Source organism: Dreissena polymorpha, chromosome 3, assembly GCF_020536995.1.
Source record: "Dreissena polymorpha isolate Duluth1 chromosome 3, UMN_Dpol_1.0, whole genome shotgun sequence".
NCBI classification, from domain to species: Eukaryota; Metazoa; Mollusca; class Bivalvia; order Myida; family Dreissenidae; genus Dreissena; species Dreissena polymorpha.
Genome location: NC_068357.1, coordinates 12,179,455 through 12,202,707, shown reverse-complemented (window position 1 = coordinate 12,202,707; position 23,253 = coordinate 12,179,455). Strand labels below are relative to the sequence as shown.

The window sequence follows — 23,253 nt, the reverse complement described above, 5'->3', positions numbered from 1 at the left end:
ATAGGTTTACGGAAATTGTACGTGAGGTGGCAGATCCATTATTCGTTAAGCACACTGTAAAGTACCAACAGTTTCAAAAATGTGTCATATCTGACTCAGATAAATGGTTCGACCATGACTGTAGAGAGGCTAAGCTTTTGTATAAAAATGCCCTATATGTGTATAATAATTCGCATAGTGATATAGATAGAGTTGAACTATGTAGATTAAAATGTCTGTATAAAACCATTGTTTTAAAAAAAACTTAGAGCTTTTAAATTCAAACGTTGTAAGGAATTTGAAAATTTGAAACATAGTAGACCAAAAGATTTTTGGAAATATTTTCGGTCACAAAAAACAAATAATAACGATAGTAATATACATCTTGAAGATTTCAAGAACCATTTTGAACAAATGTTTGCTGATATAAACCAGGCTTCAAATGTTGAAGCTGAGGATTTTAATAGTAATTACGATTTTAATGATTTTTCGAATACATTTGGAGAGCTAGATAATTCAATCACATATGACGAAGTTTGTAAAGCTATTAAATTAATTAAAACAAGGAAATCGCCAGGTACAGATAAATTATTAAATGAATATTTCATAGAAGCTTGTGATATTTTAGCTGGTCATATTACAGTAATATTCAATTTTATTTTGAACACGGGAAATTTCCCAATTGCATGGACCAAGGGTATTATTGTTCCGTTACATAAAAAGGGCGACAAGTCTGATATAAAAAATTATAGAGGTATAACACTATTAAGTAATTTTGCTAAGTTGTTTACATGTGTACTAAACCAACGTATATCTAAATGGTGCGAAGAAAATAACACCATTTCAGATGCACAATTTGGATTCAGAAAGGGTAGATCGACAGTAGACGCAGTATTTGTACTGCACTCAATTATTGAAAATTATGTTAATTCGAATAAACGTTTGTATTGCTGTTTCGTGGACATGAAGCGTTGTTTTGATTCGATTTATCTCAATGCCCTATGGTCAAAATTGTATAAAGCTAACGTGGATGGTAAAGTGTTGCGTATAATACGCAGCATGTATCAATCTGTTAAGTCATGTGTTAGACATTGCGAAAACTATTCTGATTACTTTAATATAGCAGTTGGCTTGAGGCAAGGGGAGATAATCTCCCCGATCTTGTTTTCTCTTTTCGTAGAAGATATAGAAATGTATTTGCAAAATAGAAATAGCAAAAGTATAGTTATACAGGATATGTGTTTGATTCTTTTGTTATTCGCAGATGATATGGTTGTTATTGGTGAAACCCCAGAAGATTTACAATTGTCAATAGATCATTTGCATAACTACTGTGAAACATGGGGATTAGAAGTGAACACTGCGAAGACAAAAGTTGTAGTATTTCGCAAACGAGGTGGTTTAAAACATAATGAAAAATGGATATATGCTGATGAATACTTGGATGTTGTTAATGACTTTAACTATTTAGGTGTTACATTAAACTACACGGGTAATTTTAATCTTAATTCTCAGACGTTATATGGTAAAGGCTTAAAAGCATTGAATAATTTATTGTCAAATCTGAAAAAATACGAATGTAAACCAAGAGTAGCACTGCAGTTATTTGATGCTTTTGTTTCTCCTATTATTACGTATGGGTGTGAAGTATGGGGGTTTACCAAATCATCACAGTTAGAAAGGCTGCATTTAAAATTTTGCAAAGCTACGCTTGGTGTTAGACAATCTACAGCTAATGTAGCTGTATACGGTGAACTGGGTAGATACCCATTGTATATAAACCGATATGTACGTTTTATAAAATACTGGTTAAAGTTAAAAGAAAGTGATAACATTATTACCAAGTCAGTTGTTAAAGATGCTTTGTGCGATGTTAGTATAAATAGAACGAATTGGTTTAGTAAAGTTAAGAACCTTCTTACACGTTACGGTTTTTACTATGTTTGGTGTAGTGACATACCTATAAATACTAACCAGTTTATTTGTACATTTCGGCAAAGGCTAATTGATGAATATTTGCAACAATGGCAAGAAAATGTTACAGATAGTGGAGTTTTAACTTTGTATAAAACACTTAAAATGTCACATGGATTTGAATCTTATCTAGATCTCATTGTGTCGAGAGATCTCAGAGTTGTATTTACGTTCCCATAACTTGAGAATACACACTGGTAGATACGAAAAATTAGATAGACATTTACGTATTTGTCAAATCTGCTCTACCAATGAGATCGAGGACGAATTTCATTTGATGTTTAAATGTACAGCATATGCTCATTTAAGACCAATTTATTTAAAACATTATTATAGAAATAGACCTAGTATGTTTAAGTTGATACAACTGTTTAATACAAACAACAAATCAGAATTGTTTATGTTAAGTAAATATATATCTGAAGCTTTTAAAATTCGCAACGTAGCATTGACGGATTTATAACACTGGTCATTGTATACAAGACTCAAGACTATTTATTGAAAGAATACATTACAATAACAGCTAGTTATTTGATTATAAGCTATTTTCGTTCCAACAATACATATTTATTACCATATGAAATTAATCATTGTACCAAATAAGCATGAATATTGTTGTATATAAGTTCATCCTGTTAAATAGATTTGTTAAATAATGACCCATACTTCACTGTATAATCTTGTTGTATTAATTATTATATGTATGCATATATATATAACACAAAAAACTGTAAAGTTTACGTGAATAAAATATGTTCTGTTCTGTTCTGTTCTGTTAACCTAAGGCCTGTTGAACAGAACAACTCGAGTCGTATCGGGTGAGTTACAACATTTAAAATAACTCTTTTGACCAGTAATTCTTTTCAGCTCAATTCAACAGTGAAAAATGCATCTTATATCACTTTAAACCAAGAAATAAGTTTATTACACTTTCGGGCGTTATTACAATTCAGGGCGACACGCGATTGTAATAATGTAATAACTTTATTACAATTGAGTTTGTATGAGAACACCTTTGTTGTCATTCATAGGTAGTATTACCTTATTAAGATACACTTTTACATACATGTATACACTATATTTCGCAATAATATGTGTTTGAAAATGCGATAAGATGCAATTTTACACCAAGAAATAAGTTTATTACACTTTCGGTCGTTATAACAATTCAGGTCCACAAGTAATTGTTATAATGTAATAACTTTATTACAATTGAGTTTGTATGTGAACACCTTTTTTGTCATTATAGGTAGTATAACCTTATAAATAAACATGTTTTATATACATGTATACACTATATTTTGCAATAATTTGTGTTTGAAAATGCGATCAGATGCAATTTTAAATTAAGAAATAAGTTTATTACACTTTCGGGCGTTATTACAATTCAGGTCGACAAGCAGTTGTAATAATGTAATAACTTTATTACAATTAAGGTTGTATGAGAACACCTTTTTTATCATGCATAGGTCGTATTGCCCTATTAATATATATTTTATATACATGTATGCATTATATTTGACAATAATCTGTGTTTGAAAATGCGATAATATGCAATTTTAAACCAAGAAATAAGTTTATTAAACTTTCGGGCGTTATTACAATTCAGGTCGACAATCAATTGTAATAATGTTATAACGTTATTACAATTGAGTTTGCACGAGAACACATTTTTTGTCATTCATAGGTAGTATTACCTTATAAAGATACATTTTCATATACATGTATACAATATATTTTGCAAAAATATGTGCTTGAAAATGCGATAAGATGCACTTTTTAAACCAAGAAATAAGTGTATTACACTTTCGGGCGTTATTACAATTCAGGTCGACGCGCGATTGTAATAATGTAATAACTTTATTACAATTGAGTTTGTATGAGAACACCTTTTTGTCATTCATAGTTCGTATTGCCCTAATAATATATATGTTATATCCATGTTTGCATTATATTTGGAAATAATCTGTGTTTTAAAATGCGACAAGATGCAATTTTAAACCAAGATTTTTTTTTATTTCGCTTTCGGGCGTTATTACAATTCAGGTTGTCAAGCGATTGTAATAATGTTATAACTTTATTACAATTGAGGTTGTATGAGAACCCCTTTTTGTCATTCATAGGTCGTATTGTCCTATTAATATATATTTTATATCCATGTATGCATTATATTTTGCAACAATCTGTGTTTGGAAATGCGATCAGATGCAGTTTTAAACCAAGAAAAAAGTTTATTTCACTTTCGGGCTCTATTACAATTCAGGTTGTCACGTGATTGTAATAATGTAATAACTTTATAACAATTGAGGTTGTATGAGAACACCTTTTTGTCATTCATAGTTCGTATTGCCCTATTAATATATATTTTATATCCATGTATGCATTATATTTTGCAACAATCTGTGTTTGGAAATAAAATCAGATGCACTTTTAAACCAAGAAATAAGTTTATTACACTTTCGGGCTGTTATAACAATTCAGGTCGACACGAGATTGTAATAATGTTATAACTTTATTGCAATTGAGGTTGTATGAGAACACCTTTTTGTCATTCATAGGTCGTATTGCCCTATTAATATGTATATTATATCCACGTATGCATTATATTTGGAAATAATCTGTGTTTGGAAATGCGATCAGATGCAATTTTAAACCAAGAAAAAAGTTTATTACACTTTCGGTTGTTATTACAATTCAGGTTGTCACGCAATTGTAATAATGTAATAACTTTATTACAATTGAGGTTGTATGAGAACACCTTTTTTGTCTTTCATAGGTCGTATTGCCCTATTAATATATATTTTATATACATGTGTGCATGATATTTGACAATAATCTGTGTTTGAAAATGCGACCAGATGCAATTTTAAACCAAGAAATAAGTTTATTAAACTTCCGGGCGTTTTTACAATTCAGGTCGACAAGCAATTGTAATAAAGTTATAACTTTATTACAATTGAGTTTGCATGAGAACACATTTTTTGTCATTCATAGGTCGTATAAACTTATAAAGATACATTTTCATATACATGTATACACTATATTTTGCAAACATAGGTGCTTGAAAATGCGATAAGATGCACTTTTAACCCAAGAAATAAGTTTATTACACTTTCGGGCTGTTATAACAATTCAGGTCGACACGCGATTGTAATAATGTTATAACTTTATTACAATTGAGGTTGTATGAGAACACCGTTTTGTCATTCATAGGTCGTATTGTCCTATTAATATATATATTATATCCACGTATGCATTATATTTTGAAATAATCTGTGTTTGGAAATGCGAACAGATGCAATTTTAAACCAAAAAAAAAGTTTATTACACATTCGGGCGTTATTACAATTCAGGTTGTCACGCAATTGTAATAATGTAATAACTTTATTACAATTGAGGTTGTATGAGAACACCTTTTTTGTCATTCATAGGTCGTATTGCCCTATTAATGAATATTTTATATACATATATGCATTATATTTTGCAATAATCTGTGTTTGAAAATGCGATAAGATGCGATTTTAAACCAAAAGATAAGTTTATTACACTTTCGGGCGTTATTACAATTCAGGTCGACAAGCAGTTGTAATAATGTAATAACTTTATTACAATTGGTTTTGTATGAGAACACATTTTTTGTCATTCATAGGTCGTATTACCTAATTAAGATACATTTTTATATACATATATACACTGTATTTTGCAAACATATGTGCTTAAAAATGCGATAAGATGCAATTTTAAACCAAGAAATAAGTTTATTACACTTTCGGGCTGTTATAACAATTCAGGTCGACACGAGATTGTAATAATGTTATAACTTTATTGCAATTGAGGTTGTATGAGAACACCTTTTTGTCTTTCATAGGTCGTATTGCCCTATTAATATGTATATTATATCCACGTATGAATTATATTTGGAAATAATCTGTGTTTGGAAATGCGATCAGATGCAATTTTAAACCAAGAAAAAAGTTTAGTACACTTTCGGTTGTTATTACAATTCAGGTCGACACGCGATTGTAATAATGTAATAACTTTATTACAATTGAGGTTGTATGAGAACACCTTTTTTGTCATTCATAGGTCGTTTTGCCCTATTAATAAATATTTTATAAACATATATGCATTATATTTTGCTATATTCTGTGTTTGAAAATGCGATAAGATGCGATTTTAAACCAAAAGATAAGTTTATTACACTTTCGGGCGTTATTACAATTCAGGTCGACAAGCAGTTGTAATAATGTAATAACTTTATTACAATTGTTTTTGTATGAGAACACATTTTTTGTCATTCATAGGTCGTATTACCTAATTAAGATACATTTTTATATACATATATACACTATATTTTGCAAACATATGTGCTTAAAAATGCGATAAGATGCAATTTTAAACCAAGAAATAAGTGTATTACACTTTCGGGCGTTATTACAATTCAGGTCGACACGCGATTGTAATAATGTAATAACTTTATTACAATTGAGGTTGTATGAGAACACCTTTTTGTTATTCATAATTCGTATAACCCTATTAATATATATATTATATCCATGTATGCATTATATTTTGCAATAATCTGTGTTTGGAAATGTGATCAGATGCAATTTTAAAGCAAGAAAAAAGTTTATTACACTTTCGGGCGTTATTACAATTCAGGTTGTCACGCAATTGTAATAATGTAATAAAGTTTATTACAATTCAGGTCGTTATTACACTTCAGGTTGTAACAACGCTTTCTTGACGTAGCGGCCAATAGGCCGCCGCGCTGTAAAATTGTACTTCATGAACATTAGAAGCTTTGTGTTAGAAATTATTTAACAGAAATAAATCTCGATGAAAACAGAAATGAACTTTAGTTGTGACTGTGTGTTCTCCACGAACAATACGCAATTACGTGACACAGTACATTTTATGGTGCGCAGTGCCAGGATCAACCTGAAGTGCCATTTCTTTCACGGGCCAACGGAGAAAAAACGCAGATGGAGAAAACGGTCAGTGTTTTCATAAATTATGGCAAACAGGGGTTTATGTCAAATTTCATAAAGTAAGAAATAAAACGTAAAACAAAAGCGTCATGACAACGAACTTTTTCAGAATTGTTTTAAAGAATTTTACGAAGTTAAGTGTTTAAAGAAATAATTAATCATGTACGAAGAAATTATGCAAGTATCAAAATCATACAGTTTTTCATTGATCTGTAGTTTTTCTAAAATATCGGGAAATTAAGAATAAAATAAATGAAAAAGAAAGTAATTTAAATTTACAGAATTTTCTGAGTTATAGAAATAATGAAATTAGAGGCGAACAAAGCATTGAGAATATTTAAAGAATTTTATATAAATTGTGTATGTTTATAATAAAGATTGTATACGAACGTGCGTTTTTTTGCGCACAAATCCATTTTAAATTGTTGGTATTTTTTGTAAAGTTCCATTTAATAAAAACGTACAAGGAAATAATAATATCTTATATAGTTTTGTTTATTATTTTAATAAAGAAACTTTGGCGGTGGTTTTATTTATTAATATAATAGAAAAAACTCGGAGATGATACAGTATTCAAAGAATTTACCTAGTATTTTACATTGGCAGAATTAAGAATTTAGGAATTTAGATTATTTAAGACAGTTTTGTTTATTATTTTAATAAAGAAAATAAGGCGGGTTTTGTTTATTAGAATGATAAAGAAAATTAAAGAGGACGAATAAATAAAATTATTGGAAAATTTAAAAATAGTTTTCCGAATTGTAAAAGAAAGAAAATAGGAAATAAGAAAAATAATGTTGATTGCGAATATGAATAGGGCAGACACACACAAAAAAATATTATGTAAATATGTATATACGTCATTGTGTTGATGCAAATATATGTAGGATATCGGTAATATTGAAGGTCTTGAGTAATTTTAAGTAAGAATTTAATGCGATCTGACGCGTATAGCGCAGTGAAAATATAACGATATGTACGCATTAAATTTCTAATATAATTGTTTAAGGGTTACAATTATATTTTATGAGCACGGCTGACTGATCAGCGTTCGGACATACCGAGCCCGAGGTTGTGATAACCTTAGCGTCCTCATGTGTTAGAGAATTTATCCCTGTGCCATCGAAGCAAATTACGCTATGGACAGAAGATGCGATGTCGCATAAAAATTATTTGAGTGGTTCGATTAGGAGTAAAGACCTGAATTTTGAAGTATACCGATACGTGTTCTTATATTATGAATGCATATATATAAAAGTCTGCCTTGTCATATTTGCACAATTTTACAAGTGCACAGGTCAAGCCTGTCAATAAATGTATGCCCAACGGCAAAACTTTAGTGGTAAAGATGAGGTGTATGAAATCATGATATGAACAGGTACGTCTGTCATTACCCAATACTCTAGGGCAATAAAATGGCGCACGCCTGTCAAAAATTTACTGGCTGCACGTGCGTAAAATAAAAAAATACCAATCGGCGAAATAGTAATCATAGGTTGTCAGATGTCAAACTGTCATGTACTTATCCGAAGTATGTTTTGAGGAGTTGACTAATATTTTTTCGTTGCAAAGAATTTATTTTTTGAATAAGATTTCACAGTAAGTTGTCATGACGATATTTAACAATAACTAAGGGGATATTTATAAATGTTTGCCATCATTTTGAACAACTGATACTTGTATCACCACAACGCATATAAAAGATCGAGATTTTAAGACAACGCCGAAGAAGAGCGACTTCGCGAGACAACGCCTTCCACAACGAATAGAAGAAACAAACAACATAATTAGAATGGAACATCGCGGCGTTTACTCTCAAGATGAATACCTGGTTCTATCGCTAAAAGAATACCAACGCCAGAATATTTCGAAGGACAACAAGTGACGCAACACTGGACACAATACTTGTGACGTTAAACACTATAGAGTAGATGCAGCCGTTCAACTGTTTGACGTGCGTAGATAACGCATTTGGAATGATACTTCCGAGGCCTAAGACATCAAGGAGAACACTGCTATAGTTAATACCTCGTGAGCATTATGGCCAATAGAAGATCTTAATGTCCCAAGAGAAATGAAGACGCTGGAACCAAGAAAAAAAGTACAATCAACAACAACAGAAACAACAATGCGATCACAAAGGTTTTAACAGACGTCACAATTGATAAGCAACGCGGTACGCATCAACACCCTATCCAGAGACACTATTACGATGGATTCAACAACAGAAACAACGACGTGATGACGGCTGGTTCAGCGACAAAAACAACAGAAACCACGATGACATATCCAGCCTCGATGTGAACCTTGATACGCAGATGAGTGCAACCGACCACGTGCGATTTGCCTACACAGCTTGGCGATAGATAGAGCTTCTTCACGACAACAATGGTAGATAACATCACCCATGAATCAACATAGACAGAAAACAACAAACCAAGACATCTACTTGACAGCAACAGGTACATATTCAACCCGGGCAATACCTACTTCGAATGGACAGCACAGGAGGTCACTAGTAAAACAACGCCTGTAGTGTTACGTGGACAATCGATCAACGTTATTTAACATTGATACATGATATTGTAAGACACTTGTCATTCAGGATTTGATCTTTCTAAAGATTTTAAATCATAAAATATAAAATCTTTCTTTAATGAAAATGAGGTGTGTCGCATAATTGGTGTATTTCATGTATATTCCTTGTTCGGTGTAACTGAATACATAATATCTGTCTTCATGAAGAAATGCATAAATGGGCATCATATGTCATCGTCAAATTAGACGAGAAAAATGCACCAAGTTATTGCCCATGGCTGGGTTCACTAATTAGTTATGTCTATGGTAAGCACATGCAGCACTGTTAATTTGTGGATATTTTCATGTTAAATGACAGGTGAACTTTAACTATGCAGTTAAACAAACGTGGTCTCGCTTAATTATTGGCATATATATGCACAAGATATATAAGTCACACATAAAGCCATCCCGTATCAGGTAATTCAACTCATGTTAAAGTCAATCATCCAGACAGCCGTCACCCAATTTATTTGTCCATTATTGTATAAATTGGCATCTGCGTTGTATGAAGAGGGGCCCTAAGTTTGACAATCGAGTAGAGAAGTCACGCTTTCTTGACGTAGCGGCCAATAGGCCGCCGCGCTGTAAAATTGTACTTCATGAACATTAGAAGCGTTGTGTTAGAAATTATTTAACAGAAATAAATCTCGATGAAAACAGAAATGAACTTTAGTTGTTACTGTGTGTTCTCCGCGAACAATACGCAATTACGTGACAAGACCCTATAACCACAAACTGCTGGCCCTATGACTTCAAAGTCCTTAACAAAAATATTGACTCATTTGACTATTATGCTCAAGATCCGTCACGGTTAATGAACATTAAACGTTAACGTCCATCTGATCAGATGCTATAACGTTTTAAATTAATTTTAACAACTGTTTAAGAGTAGGACATATTTTCAAGTGTCAAGTTTGACATAATTAAAACATTGTGGAAAGTTCTGTATGTGGAGCTATCTTGGACATGACTTCATCGAGAAATTAACCCTTTCAGTGCGGGAACCGAATTTTGAAGGACTTTGCAAACAGTTTGGATCCTGATGAGACGCCACAGAACACGGCGTCTTATCAGGATCCAAACTGTTTGCTATTCTGATAGTATTCTTTGAAAAAAAATCGAAGAAAATGCTAATTTTAGAAATTCAGCAGACGAAATTTTAGCAGAAGACAAATTACCTTGCATGCAAAGGGTTAATCATATGGTGACCTGTTGGTAGCCTATTGAATTCAACATTATGGTAACGCTTAAATACAAAGACTCACTGCATTCCGGTGAAAAGAGAAATAACCGATATTGCGTCGAATAAAGTTGGCTGCAACTTATAGTACAATTTTATTTAGTCGTCAAAAAATATTGGGTGCGAACGCACCCAACGCACCCCCCCCCCCCCCCCCCCTGTCTACGGGTATGGTATGTAAGGATATTTTGACCGTACGCCTATAACCACAAATCCTTTAATCGAATCAGGTATGTATTTGCAAGTATTAGTTTATTTGGCAATGGTATTAAAGGTGTTTTATACTATCTTACTATCTTATTCTGATTCAACATAAGCGTAAGCACAGTTTTCTAATTTTATAAATATAATGCACATTGTTTGTTTGTTTCAAACTATAATTGCATAAAGCACAAACACATAAAACTTAAACAATGTTTTAAACTATGTAAAATAGTGTGTGTTTTTTTTAATTTACTCTGAACAATTAACATATTTACTCACCAAAAATGCACGTTCTACAGCGAGTATATATATATATATATATATATATATATATATATAAAACAAGACAAAAGCGTCGATGAATAATAATGAACTTAGAATAAAAGGTTAAGCCTTCAGAAATAGTTCAGAAAATCTACGATTTGTTTAATTAATCTTATGTACAGTCGAAAACTTGTTCATGTACAAAGTACATGAACACTTTAAGGAAATCCCCACTCATCGGTTCAGATGTGTTTATACGACAAATAGACAACGTTTGGACATGCAACAAATACGAGCAAACACATCGGCATCGGCTTACACTTGATCCCTATGCTTTTCATTTTCAAGAGCAAACGGCATTGGATTAGTGGTACCAAAAGATAGGTTCCTTATTCATTCAAATTTATATGTTTGCTTATGATTGCGAAAACAAAATATTGACATAAAAGTCTATATCAATGTAAATGTTGTCGGATAAACAATAAAGAATGAAAACAAATATTTCAATGTGCGGAAAAAAGTAAGATTGAGGTTTAATCTTCGGTTGCCCCGTGCAGGAAGAGAAAATGTATCAATATTACTGCTTTAAAGTTCGTTTTATTTTACAGCCTTGTATCGTTTTAAATTATTTAAATTATTTAAATATATTTGCTGAAATAAATACATTCGAAGTGTCATTGAAAAACTATCATAACATTAATCATGTTATTTCGTCATTGTTAACCCATTTATGCCTAGCGTCTAGAAAAAAGGCCTTGGCAAACAGCGTAGACCCTGATGAGACGCCGCATAATGCGGCGTCTCATCAGAGTCTGCGCTGTTTGCTTAAATGAATTTCTGTAAGAAATATTCTAAATATAGAAATAAATATACTAGACATCCCTAATTTTGAAAATAAATTGATCCAATTTAGAAGAATGACAGAGTCCAATAGGCATAAATGGGTTAATAGTTGGGTATACAGGTATTGTTCCTTGTAAGGTTTTCATGGTAGTAAGAAAGTTCTTCAAATAAAACACCAATGCAGTATTTGTGTAAGTGTTATTGTTTCATAACCAATGCTTGTTAAATAAAATTATAGATTTTTGAAATGAAGAGTAGAAAATCCAGATCATGCATGTGTGATACGAAGAACACAGTCTGCATGATTATATGCAAGTCGTCGGCTTGTTTTGTTTTCAACAAATTAAATTGCTTACAGAAATGTATGTTATGCTGTTTATTCATTTGGTAAATACGCTCGAAATGTTAAATATGATAACGTTTAGTAATGTGGCCAGCTATATTTATGCTGTGGGTTTTCTCTCTATAGCACCACCAGCATTTAAACTTAATAGCATTTAAATAAACAAAAGCAACACAGTTTATGTGTAATTATTCATACAGTAATTAGTTGGTTACACACATTTGACATAGTACATTAGATATTCAGGCCTTTTTTAATAATGTAATTTAACAGATAAATACATTCATCGTGTTAATGAAATACGCTGCACTTTATGACAACCCTTCAGTGTTGCTACACGAATATCTTTACCATGCATCTGCAGGACTGTATAAAAAAAACACCTGCTAAGACCTTCGTATGTTACCAACTAGGCCGTCATATTGAATCACGTAGGTACAGTCTATTTAAGTTTGATTTCTTCAATAACGATGTTATTCTGTATCCTGATGCAGTTGATTGCTTTCATGGACAGCTTCTGTTCATATTCCAGAAACTTTTCACCGTTGACCTTCATCTGTGATGGAAAGCATTCAAAAGTTACTTACTTTTTATATAATAGAAGAGCACGTTTGTTGTATAATTACGCGACGCTGACGGATTTTGACTAGATAATCGTTTCGGGATTGTGTTTAAGATATTTAAGATGATACGCATTTCGCTGACGTTAATAAACCATTGTTAGTTTACACAATAATTTGTGTGTGCGTTTAAAAAAGAAACATAAACTCCGTCTATGAAAACATCATACCTTTAAGTCTTATTATATGACTATAAGATTTACAATTTTCAAAAATCGACAATATATACATAAAGTTTACTTTATATAACATAGTATTAATCATTCGAGAACACGTTTTGAATCTATGGCTTTCGTTCTGGGCATTCCTTTCTGCTTAATACATATAGAGTTTAACGCTTCAAGCTAAAATCATAAACCGAGGTTGTCTTACTTTAAAGGAGTGATCATCCACCGTGATTTTGATCTTGAAATCCTGTTCTGGATGAAAAGGGAATGCAAGATGTCTGTGTTCCTCCGTACCCCAGGCGCCTCCCTTCTTGCAGTTAGTCACGATCTTGTTGTGGTCATTGCCAAAGTTAAACCGTGCATCGAACACGAACGCAATCTCGTGCGGTTCATCTTCCGATCCGTGTTGGAGGTACACGGAGAATCTGCAACAATTTATGTATACAACGATGATTGATATTAACCAGTGAAAGTCGACAGATGTATTTGGTGTTTTTAAATGGTAAAACTGAGTTCGCTTCATACACAATAGTTTAACCGATCATGTATTATATTCTAAGGTATCCATCACTTCGTTAAACAACAGTAAACAAGTTATACATTTGGCGATCAAATGTTGTATTTTCATGTCTACAACAATTTCAAGTCTTTTCTGATCATGGTGTTTGAACGCTGGATTTGTTCCGTTTTCGGACATGTTCACATTTATAATTTGAATTTAAAAATGCCGTACCTGGATGCGCCGTTGGGTGCTTTACCCTTGATTGTGATCTCCTGGATTGACTCAGTGTCCATGTGGTGCACGAACGGAACTGACTGCAAATCGAAATAAATTAGATCGTAAGCAAGGAAGCCGCCAGGCTTGTAAGGAATTTGATGTGTGTCCTGTCGCTTTTGAAGTGTATGTGAAAAAAAAGAAAGTTTATTAAACATCGATAAGTCCATTAAATAATAGATGAATTAACGGCCCTTAATTTCTTTTGTAGAACATATGCAAGAAAAGATCTTTTCCGGACCGTAGGTCTTTCTTTGCTTACAACAAAGAGCTTTTTCCAAATATATGCTTAACATAGGTTGTTGCTCAATGTAATAGTATAAATTATCATTATAGCATTGATTGCGTAAGTTTCGGTTATACATATGTATGTTTATGTCCACCAACACGGGTAGGGAATTCATAAATCTCCGTCATTAAATATGTATTACGCTGATAAAACATTTCTGAAATGCTGTCACTGTAAGAGCCGAGTGCCTCCAAAGTATTGTTTTTCCCAAAAAGATCGAACTTGAGATAGGAAATATATGAAAACAGTTGTGTGTTTTTTTATTGAAAAGCTTAAAATGAACAAAAAAAATAACTCTGAAATAATGAGAAAAAACTAAAGATATTTTACATTTTGCACTGTTTGTCAATGTTCCTTATCATAATATCAACTTGTGCACGATTCCCGTCTATAGTAAGAGAGTTATATTTTAATTATTTTTTTTAATTAATGCTTTGTTTATGCAAAATGAACTTAGGGCAATAACCAGTATTATCCAGCACAATACAGTATAGTTAATCAACATTAATTACTACCGCAGATTTGCTCAACAAAAGAAACGGACTACACATATGTGTGGCTCTTAAACTTTACACTTAATCCCCTTATCTGTGCACGGAGGTTAAATTACAAACTCTTAATCCTCAGATAGTCTCTGAAAAAGAATATTGAATTTAATCAAGGGACAATACTCTGTTAATATGATCCGTGTTCTTTTCACCTCCCCTTTAAGCAATCTAAGTTAAGAAAATCAATGCAATTTTATGTAAATCTGTTTAATGCTTGGATGGTTGTACGTTTTTGCTCCATACAGCAAAAGGGCTACACAAAATAAGCAAAGGGCAATATCTCCATTAAAATTGGAAAAAAGAGTTGTTACTCTTATACTCTTAACTTTCTCGCTTTGAAAATCTACCAATGAACAATATTTTCTTTAAATACCTTCAAACGGAAATTATTTCTAAAGATTTAAAAAAAAGTTATGTCGGTCATCGATATCGAGTACATACATGCGTACATAAACCGAACGTCTGAACTATCTGCAAGTGTTTTCAAACATGTTTGATTGTGTTTATTTTGTTATTGACCTCAATAGTAAAACAGTCTTCATGCTATGTCAAACATTCCACATAAAACAGCCTACTACGCCTTTTAAATTGTTTTTCCACTGTCTGAAGTATTTTGAAAGTAGGAAAAAAATACATCTGTATGGCAATTTATTGTATGTATGTTGTTTTGGTGAACGTATAGCCTATTATCAAATAACAAAAGTCTTTATATGGAACAATTATTTCTTCCATAAGGAATAATTATTTCTTCAATAGAGCCAATACAACTTCATAAGATGTTCTTCGGATTTGCCGTATCTAAATTCGTTGTGATCTAAAGAAAATTGTTTTGTTTTATTGCGCCGCATGGTCAATCTTGCCCGTATCCGACTTTTAAAAAGAACTTTTGTTGTATTCTTTTCTATAAGTTCTACTTGTTTACAAAGAAAGAATGATTCTTTCTTAAGCAATGTATCATTTTAAAGAAGTTAATTTCTTCTTAGAAAATATTATTTGTTTCATGAAGATAAATAATTACAGCGAGTGAATAATTCTTCTATTTCATCTTTCTATCATAACATGTGTGTGTTTGTTCAGATGCTTCAAATGCAGTTGTCAAAAACACTAAACAGATTTGGCATTGTAACTTTCTAACATTACATTATTGCCCTACATGAACACCAACCGTAAACAAACGTTGAGACGACGAGATGAAAAACTGGGGCTATAAAGTAAATGTAAACACACACTTGGTGTGTTGACATATCAACCAAACCAAACAAACAGCGTTGCCAAGGCCGGGTAATGTATTACGACAACTCGACCACGCAAGAAGGTCATGGCCCAGACATACAAGAGCACCGCATAACGGGTGCCACGCTCGGCTGCTGGTGCAGTTTTGAATAGATGAAAGCTTGTCAGAATTATTTTTTTAGAGGCCACAGTGACCTTGACCTTTGACCTAGTGACCCAAAAATGGATGTGGCATGTAGAACTCATCAAGGTGCAGATACATATGAAGTTTCAAAGTTGTAGGATGAAGCACTTTGATTTTAGAGCCAATGTTCAAAACCTTGACAAAATGTTAAGGTTTAAGCACGACGCGGACGGCGGACACGACGACAGACACGACGAGCTGGCTATGACAATACCTCGGGTTTTTTCCGAAAACAGCCGAGCTAAACATGAAAAAAAGACCTTGACCTTAGACCTAGTGACCCCAAAATGGGTGTGGCGTGTAGAACTCAGCAAGGAGCATGTACATAGTAAGTATAAAAGTTGTAGGTGGAAGCACTTTGATAATTTACGAGCGAATTTTAAATTATAAGATTAGAGGTGAAAGTGACCTTGACCTTAGACATATTGAAAAAAAAATATGTGTGGGCGTGTGGAAATCATAAAGGTGCATGTACATATGAAGTTTTAAAGCTGTAGGTGGAAGCACTTTGATTTTAAAGCGTATGTTAAAGTATAATATTAGAGGTCACAGTGACCTTGACCTTTGACCTAGTGAACCAAAAGTGGATGTGGCATGTGGGTGTCATCAAGGTGAATGTACATAAGAAGTTTCAAAGTTTAAGGTGGAAGAAAGTTGTAGGTGAAAGCACTTTAATTTTCAGAGCGTATGCTAAAGTTTTATATAAGAGATCACAGTGACCTTGACCTTTGACTTAGTGACATGTCATGTGTGTCCCAATACGTTCGATTGATCAATAACGGATTCAAGTGAGCAAAGGACACGTGTAAATGTTTAGAGCAAATAATGTTATTGGCTATATTGACAAATTACATATTGACTCAACTACAATTGCTGTATGATAAATAACAATTGAAACGTTCAACACCATTGTCAGTAGGGCCATGAAAATGAAAACTTTAATAAGGACGAGTTTTTCAACACTTTGCCACTTTGTTAACTATCAAATACTTTCCTTAAAATTAAAAAAAACGTAAAACCTGTTTCCTTTGGCTTAATTATAATGATGACCTCGAAAAGTATGTTTAAATGTGTTATTTATTACTCACCAATAGCGGATAATTTGAGTGAGCTTATTTATAAGAATAACATGTTTGCCTTTGTGCCTATAGAAAGCACATTGGATTAGACATGTCTCGTATTTAAGGAAAACAAATTTGATACTTTCTTCTTCACACAAGTCTAAATAATTGGTATATAATTGTATTTATTGACTGTGTACCTTTAACAGACGTTAATTAATTCATATTTTAATAAAGAATTGCTTTATGTCTAAATAATTAGTTTAGCTTTATATTTACCGACGTTGTTCTCAACTTAAAATATGCAGTTGAAAATGCCTAAGATACTTAGGATCATGGTTTATGTATCTAGTCTCTGTATGCATGTCTTACAGTAATTCAATGCTAACTATTCATCGTATTGAAATAAAAAGCGATAGAAAAGCTGTAGCCGAAGCAAACATATCAAGAAATAAACATAGATTGTACGATTGCTTCACTAAATATTTAAATGAGTTTCATAGAAAATATTCTTTTCCTTTTCCTTACCTATTTTTTCATAATAATACAAAGTTTGATAGTTCAACTCCATTTTTAATAATTTGTATTTGTATTTAGATTATGAAATACTTACTTAATATACTGTCATCAGTTTGTTTAAGCTAATACTTATTTACTGAAAGGTGCACATGATAAATTAACCCATTCATGCCTAGCGTCCTGAAAAAAGGACATTGCAAACAGCGTAAACCCAGATGAGACGCCGCATGATGTGGCGTCTCATCTGGGTCTACGCTGTTTGCTTAAAGGAATTTATGTAAGAATTGTTCTAAATATAGAAATAAATATACTAGACATTCCTAATTTTGGAAATAAATTGATCCAACTTAGAAAGATGGGAGAGTCCACAAGGCATAAATGGGTTAATATATTGACATTATATAATATGCTTCAGTAAACCTTTTCTTTTGTGTTTCTACTCGTAAAATATATATTTTATAGTTTGATATGAAATACTTGTACGTTTATTCTGTGTTTTTCCATTAACCATCTAAACATCGATGTTATATGTTGTTACAATGTTTAATAATAAGTGTTTGTATCTGTGAACCTAATACATGATTCTCTGTGATTAATTATATGTGTTATGCAGATCATTTCTTACAATTAAAATAAGATGATCCCGCAAATCCTGTTATTTTACCAAATTTAGTTATTATACAAAATTCCTAGTTCATTTAAGTAACTACATCATAAATTATAGTTACGACGATGAGATCTAAATTTAAGTCACGTTTGCATACTAAATGTTGATGCCGATGATATATTGTATTTTTAATACCAAAATAGTAGCACCGGGTATGATTTACTGCATTGTAACCTATTAAAAGAAGGTTTGAAACAACTATTGTCACTTAACAAACGTTGTCCCATTTAGACCCGTTTATCCTGTATCGGCAGATTTAGTGAAACATGAAACTCGCACAGTAAACAAATATAATTTCCTAAAAATTAAAACTCCGCTCAAATGTTTCAATAGGCAAGATGTTTTGTGTCGATGTATAGTGGTTTATCTGGTAAATTCATATTCTATACATTAACATGAGACACGGAGATTTAAGCTAGCCGTTGAACACCAAATAAGTGTATAGTTAATTTCTGTTTGAGGGTTTTGCAACACTTGCAATGCACGGTGTGTTGCAATAACCCAAATATGTTACCTTGTGAAATCAGTTTTAAAGTTTATGGCGGAATCACATGAGACAAATGTAATTCTTTACATAGTGTAAGCCATAAAGAATCATCAAACAATATCTTAGAATTTGCACTTTTTGATAAGAAAGTTTGTATATGGCGTTGGCACGGGATCGCGCCGGTTTTCGATAAAATATATAAACAAAACCTACACTTTTCTGACAGTATACACGGTCAAATAACCTTTTAGTTTGACCCTGGCCTAAAATTACATGCAACTATTTAGTCTATTTGGCATAAAAAACATATAATTTTCCACAGCGAGGTTTATCAAGCAACAAAACGCACATCGCCTATGTAATACGTGCACGTCGTTTTAAACATGTTTGAACTATATTTACGCAACGAAATAACACACAAGAAATCGAAGCGTTGTACTTACAGGCTTTTTGATCGTGTGAACCATTTTTCGATCTCGATGGAGTGACACCTTGTGTACCTTCCTATAATCTGAACCAGTATTGGTGAATCGGACTTTATTTATACTTCGGCGTGTTTCGGGTTTCACCCTGGCTCATGTAATTGGCTGATTGACTGAACGCCTACACGGGTTTCTCTATGAAAAGCAAATACATTATCCGTCAGATTTTGCGCGCCCAGGTTTATGTGCGGTTAATTTATTTACGCATGAATGCAAGGGAAATGAAATTAAACATGCGTATGATCAAAATATAAATTTAAACATGATGTACATATTTATCATGAGTGCAGCAATATAATATCCTGTTTATTTAAAGGGGCCTTTTCACAGATTTTGGCATAATTTGAAGTTTGTCATTAAATGCTTTATATTGATAAATGTAAACATTTGATCTTAAAAGCTCCAGTAAAAAATCAAGAATAAAATTAAAAAAGGAAAAAAAGTAGCCGGTACTAGGGCTTGAACCAGTGACCCCCGGAGTCCTGGAATAAGTCAGAAGTAAACACGCACTAGCCATCTCGGCTATTCCGCCGGGTATACACTATTTAAGTATTTTATACCTTATATAAGCAATCTTCGTAGCTTCGTAAATTTAAACGAAAACAACAGAACTCTCTAAATTATTCAATCGTTTCGCGCTGCAACGCTTTATAATTTTTAGGTTTTTAAATCGTCAAAAGATACATTTAATGGCTATATTGGACTATGGTAAATGTTCAGTAATACTGTTTCCTCACAAATATCATAACTAAAATGAAAATTTTCAAATCTGAAACAACTTTTTCCAATTTTGTCAATTTACCAAACCGTGAAAAGATCCCTTTAAATTTGACATTCAAATCCGCCTACACTCACGACGCTACGCCGTAACGAAGTAATACAGTGTACTTTATTGTTATTTGACATGTACAGTTTAGCTTTATATTCAGTAATGCTATATATCCCATGCTGTATTGTTCTCGTTTGCCTCGTATTGATTAATATGCATCGTAAACACTTTACATGAAGAACGCCACTCTGGATTAGACGATTTAATGCTCTCTTACGGACACTCTGCAGATGTTTTATTGCTTTATGAGTCCGGAGATAGCCGATGTAGCACGATTGCTCTTACGGAGTGTCCGGAGATAGTCGATGTATCACGATTGGAAGAAAGCATCGACCGCACTTTACGACTTCGATTTTTTGCAGACGACAGTTTGGATGAAGATCAAATTTCACAAATGCGAAAGAATCATCCGCATAAGCGAATCAGAATACTATAAGAAAGCAGAAAACATGTACATATTTTCATGATTTACGGTGAAAATGTATGCATCCTTCTTCATGCGGACGACATTAGTCATTACTATCCTGAGGGAAAATGAAGAAAATTTACACAACATGCTGAGAAAAGTGAATGACTGATGCAAAAACTGGCGCATGAAAATTAATCCAACAAAAACGAATAGCATTAGTGTTACACCGTGTTATAAATACTTGTGTTGTGTATTAACAGATACGCTTGACTTCACGGAGACAGCAAATATATTAGCAAAATCGGCTGGTCGCGCACTTGGTGGCTTGTTAAACAAGCTAAGGCATTAAATTGACTTAATTTATAATTTTTCAAAAAACTGTACGACACTAGTGTAATCCCGGTGATGAACTACAGCTCTGTGGTCTGGGGTTATAAAAAAAGTACGTAAAATATGATATGATACAAAACAGAACAATCCGGTCGTTTCTAGGCGTCCTCGAACTTGGCTATCTATGACGATACTGGATGGCAAGCGCCCACCATGCGGCATCACCTGAACATGCCCCGCCTATGGGACCGTCTCGTCCAAATGCCAGAAGATATAATTACAAAGAACGTAGTTTTGTGGGATAACGCACACAGCCAAGGGTAATGTTCGGACGTGAAACGTGTTTTTGAACAATACAATTTACTCGATCTGTATACATGTACGTCTAAATTCATATGCAACCTGTCGCTGAACAACGTTGTGTGTCATGCTAAAGAGACATTTTCACGTATGTATGACGACCAATGGCAACATGATCTCGTATCCCAACCCAAGCTCAAGACTTACCGGCAAATTAATCACGATTTTGGATGTGCAAATTGTGTGTCTATATAACTACCAAAGCATTGTAAATCTCACATGGCTGAAATAAGAAAAACAATGTTATCATGATGGACATTTTTGGCGCACTGTAATTGCATGGATGGCAAAAGCATACAATTTAAACAATGTTTTGAAGTATTACAACGCAACGGGAAAAAACAATTGTTTAAATACTTTTGAAAAATTAGCACATTCACAAATCAACTGCCCTAAATATATTATGAAAGTGTACTTTCTTAATCGAGTGTTACCGAAACAAATATAGCTGATGAAAGGTTGATGAATCATTTACACGAATTAAAGGTCAGAAGAAGTAGTTCAAAAAATCTAAGGAATTTCAATTTTATCATATTTATTTTTATTAGTACACTCGACAAATTTTCAGATAAAAAGAACATGTACACTATTGGGAAATCCCTTCTCATTTACAAAGATGTGTTCATATGACAAATAGACAATGTTTGGCCCTTAAACAAATACGAGTAAACATATCGGTATCAACGCACAGGTACTTAAAAATTGTGTTGGCCCTTATATATATATAATGAAAGATAAAACATAATACATATTCTCCTAGTTTATACATATAAGGACCAACATTGTTTCACGTACCTGTGTATCAGCGGGCACTTGGTGATTGTGATTTTAATTGAAGTGCAAACAACATTTAATGTATGATACCAAAATATTATTAATTTCCTCGTTCATTACGCCTGTGTATGTATTTATGTTTTCAACATGCTAATGTTATGGTAATATTTTACTGCAGGTCACATACAAATGTAGATTTTTATATTGAAGTATGGACAATCAAGATTATGCATACATGTATGAAAAAGCACTTAAGCTGGTTGCTAATAAACTTACAACGGCACATTGTCGGCTTTTCTTGTCTATTCTGTTAAATTATTTTATTAATTAGGTCGCATATGTTTCAATCACTGTTCTTTTAATCTAGTGTGTTGAACTATTTATTAACATACTGAGGATGAAGTTTAAAGTTGGGAAATTTGAATTGTAATATTGTGTGGAAAACGCTGTTTACACTGTTGGATTTCTTTATACAGTACAGCCAGCATTTAAACTTGCTTGCAGTTAAAACAAACGCAAGTACTACAATTTTTAATTCTTTAATCATAGAATAACAAGTTGGCTGCACACGTTCAACATAATACCTTAGATTTACAAGACGTTGTTTATTGACGTAATTCAACAGATAAGTATATTCATCGTTTTAATGAAATAAGCTGAATTTTATGACGACCATTTTGTCTTGCTTCACTCATATTTTTGTCACGCATCTACTGGACTGTGTGCAAAAAAAACACTTGCAAAGACCTTCTTAATATGCCGCCATTTGGAACCACGAAATTTAGGTATAATCTACCCAAGCTCGACTTCGTGAATGATGATGTCATTCTGTATCCGAATGCAGTTGATTGATTTCATGGAGAGCTTCTGTTCATACTCCAGGAACTTTTGACCGTTGACCTTCATCTGTGACGGAAAGAATCTAGAGTTACTTACTGACCGGAAATTACTTAAATAGGGGTTAACGTGTGTTGTTTGTTATGCCACGCTGATGGATGTTTTAAAGACATTATTTCGGAATTGTGTTGAAATTTATTAAAATTGATATTAATTTCGCAGACGTCAATAATATGATAAGTTAGACAAGTATGTGTGCGTTTT

The 23,253-nt window shown here is 32.8% G+C and overlaps 2 protein-coding genes across 4 annotated transcripts in view; both read right to left on the bottom strand.

Moving 5' to 3' along the window:
• Positions 1–23,253, bottom strand: part of LOC127873006 (galectin-1-like) — a 43,108-nt gene that overhangs the window by 5,586 nt on the left and 14,269 nt on the right. For 2 of the 3 annotated variants that reach the window (XM_052416542.1, XM_052416541.1), the window contains exon 4: positions 22,676–23,058. The exons of the other annotated variant lie outside the window; for it this stretch is intronic. In XM_052416542.1, coding sequence (XP_052272502.1) covers positions 22,945–23,058 — 114 coding nt within the window. In that variant the 3' untranslated portion in view covers positions 22,676–22,944. Of the gene's footprint in view, positions 1–22,675; positions 23,059–23,253 lie in introns of those variants that run through there. 3 annotated transcript variants of the gene reach the window in all.
• LOC127873007 (galectin-1-like) lies at positions 12,592–19,636 on the bottom strand. Its single transcript, XM_052416545.1, has 4 exons — positions 19,412–19,636; positions 13,939–14,021; positions 13,411–13,630; positions 12,592–12,974 (listed from the first exon to the last, which is right to left on the bottom strand). The coding sequence occupies exons 1-4, from the start codon at positions 19,433–19,435 to the stop codon at positions 12,861–12,863; spliced, it is 441 nt and encodes a 146-aa protein (XP_052272505.1). The 5' UTR covers positions 19,436–19,636; the 3' UTR covers positions 12,592–12,860.

What these genes read in the sequence shown, in the direction of transcription:
- LOC127873007 (XM_052416545.1), bottom strand. Translation starts at nt 19,435, where the DNA reads ATGGTTCACACGATCAAAAAGCCT. An exon ending in TTCACACGATCAAAAAGCCT is followed by an intron (nt 14,022 to 19,411) that starts GTAAGTACAACG and finishes TTCGATTTGCAG; the next exon opens with TCAGTTCCGTTCGTGCACCA. An exon ending in TGGATGATCACTCCTTTAAA is followed by an intron (nt 12,975 to 13,410) that starts GTAAGACAACCT and finishes TTTCCATCACAG; the next exon opens with ATGAAGGTCAACGGTGAAAA.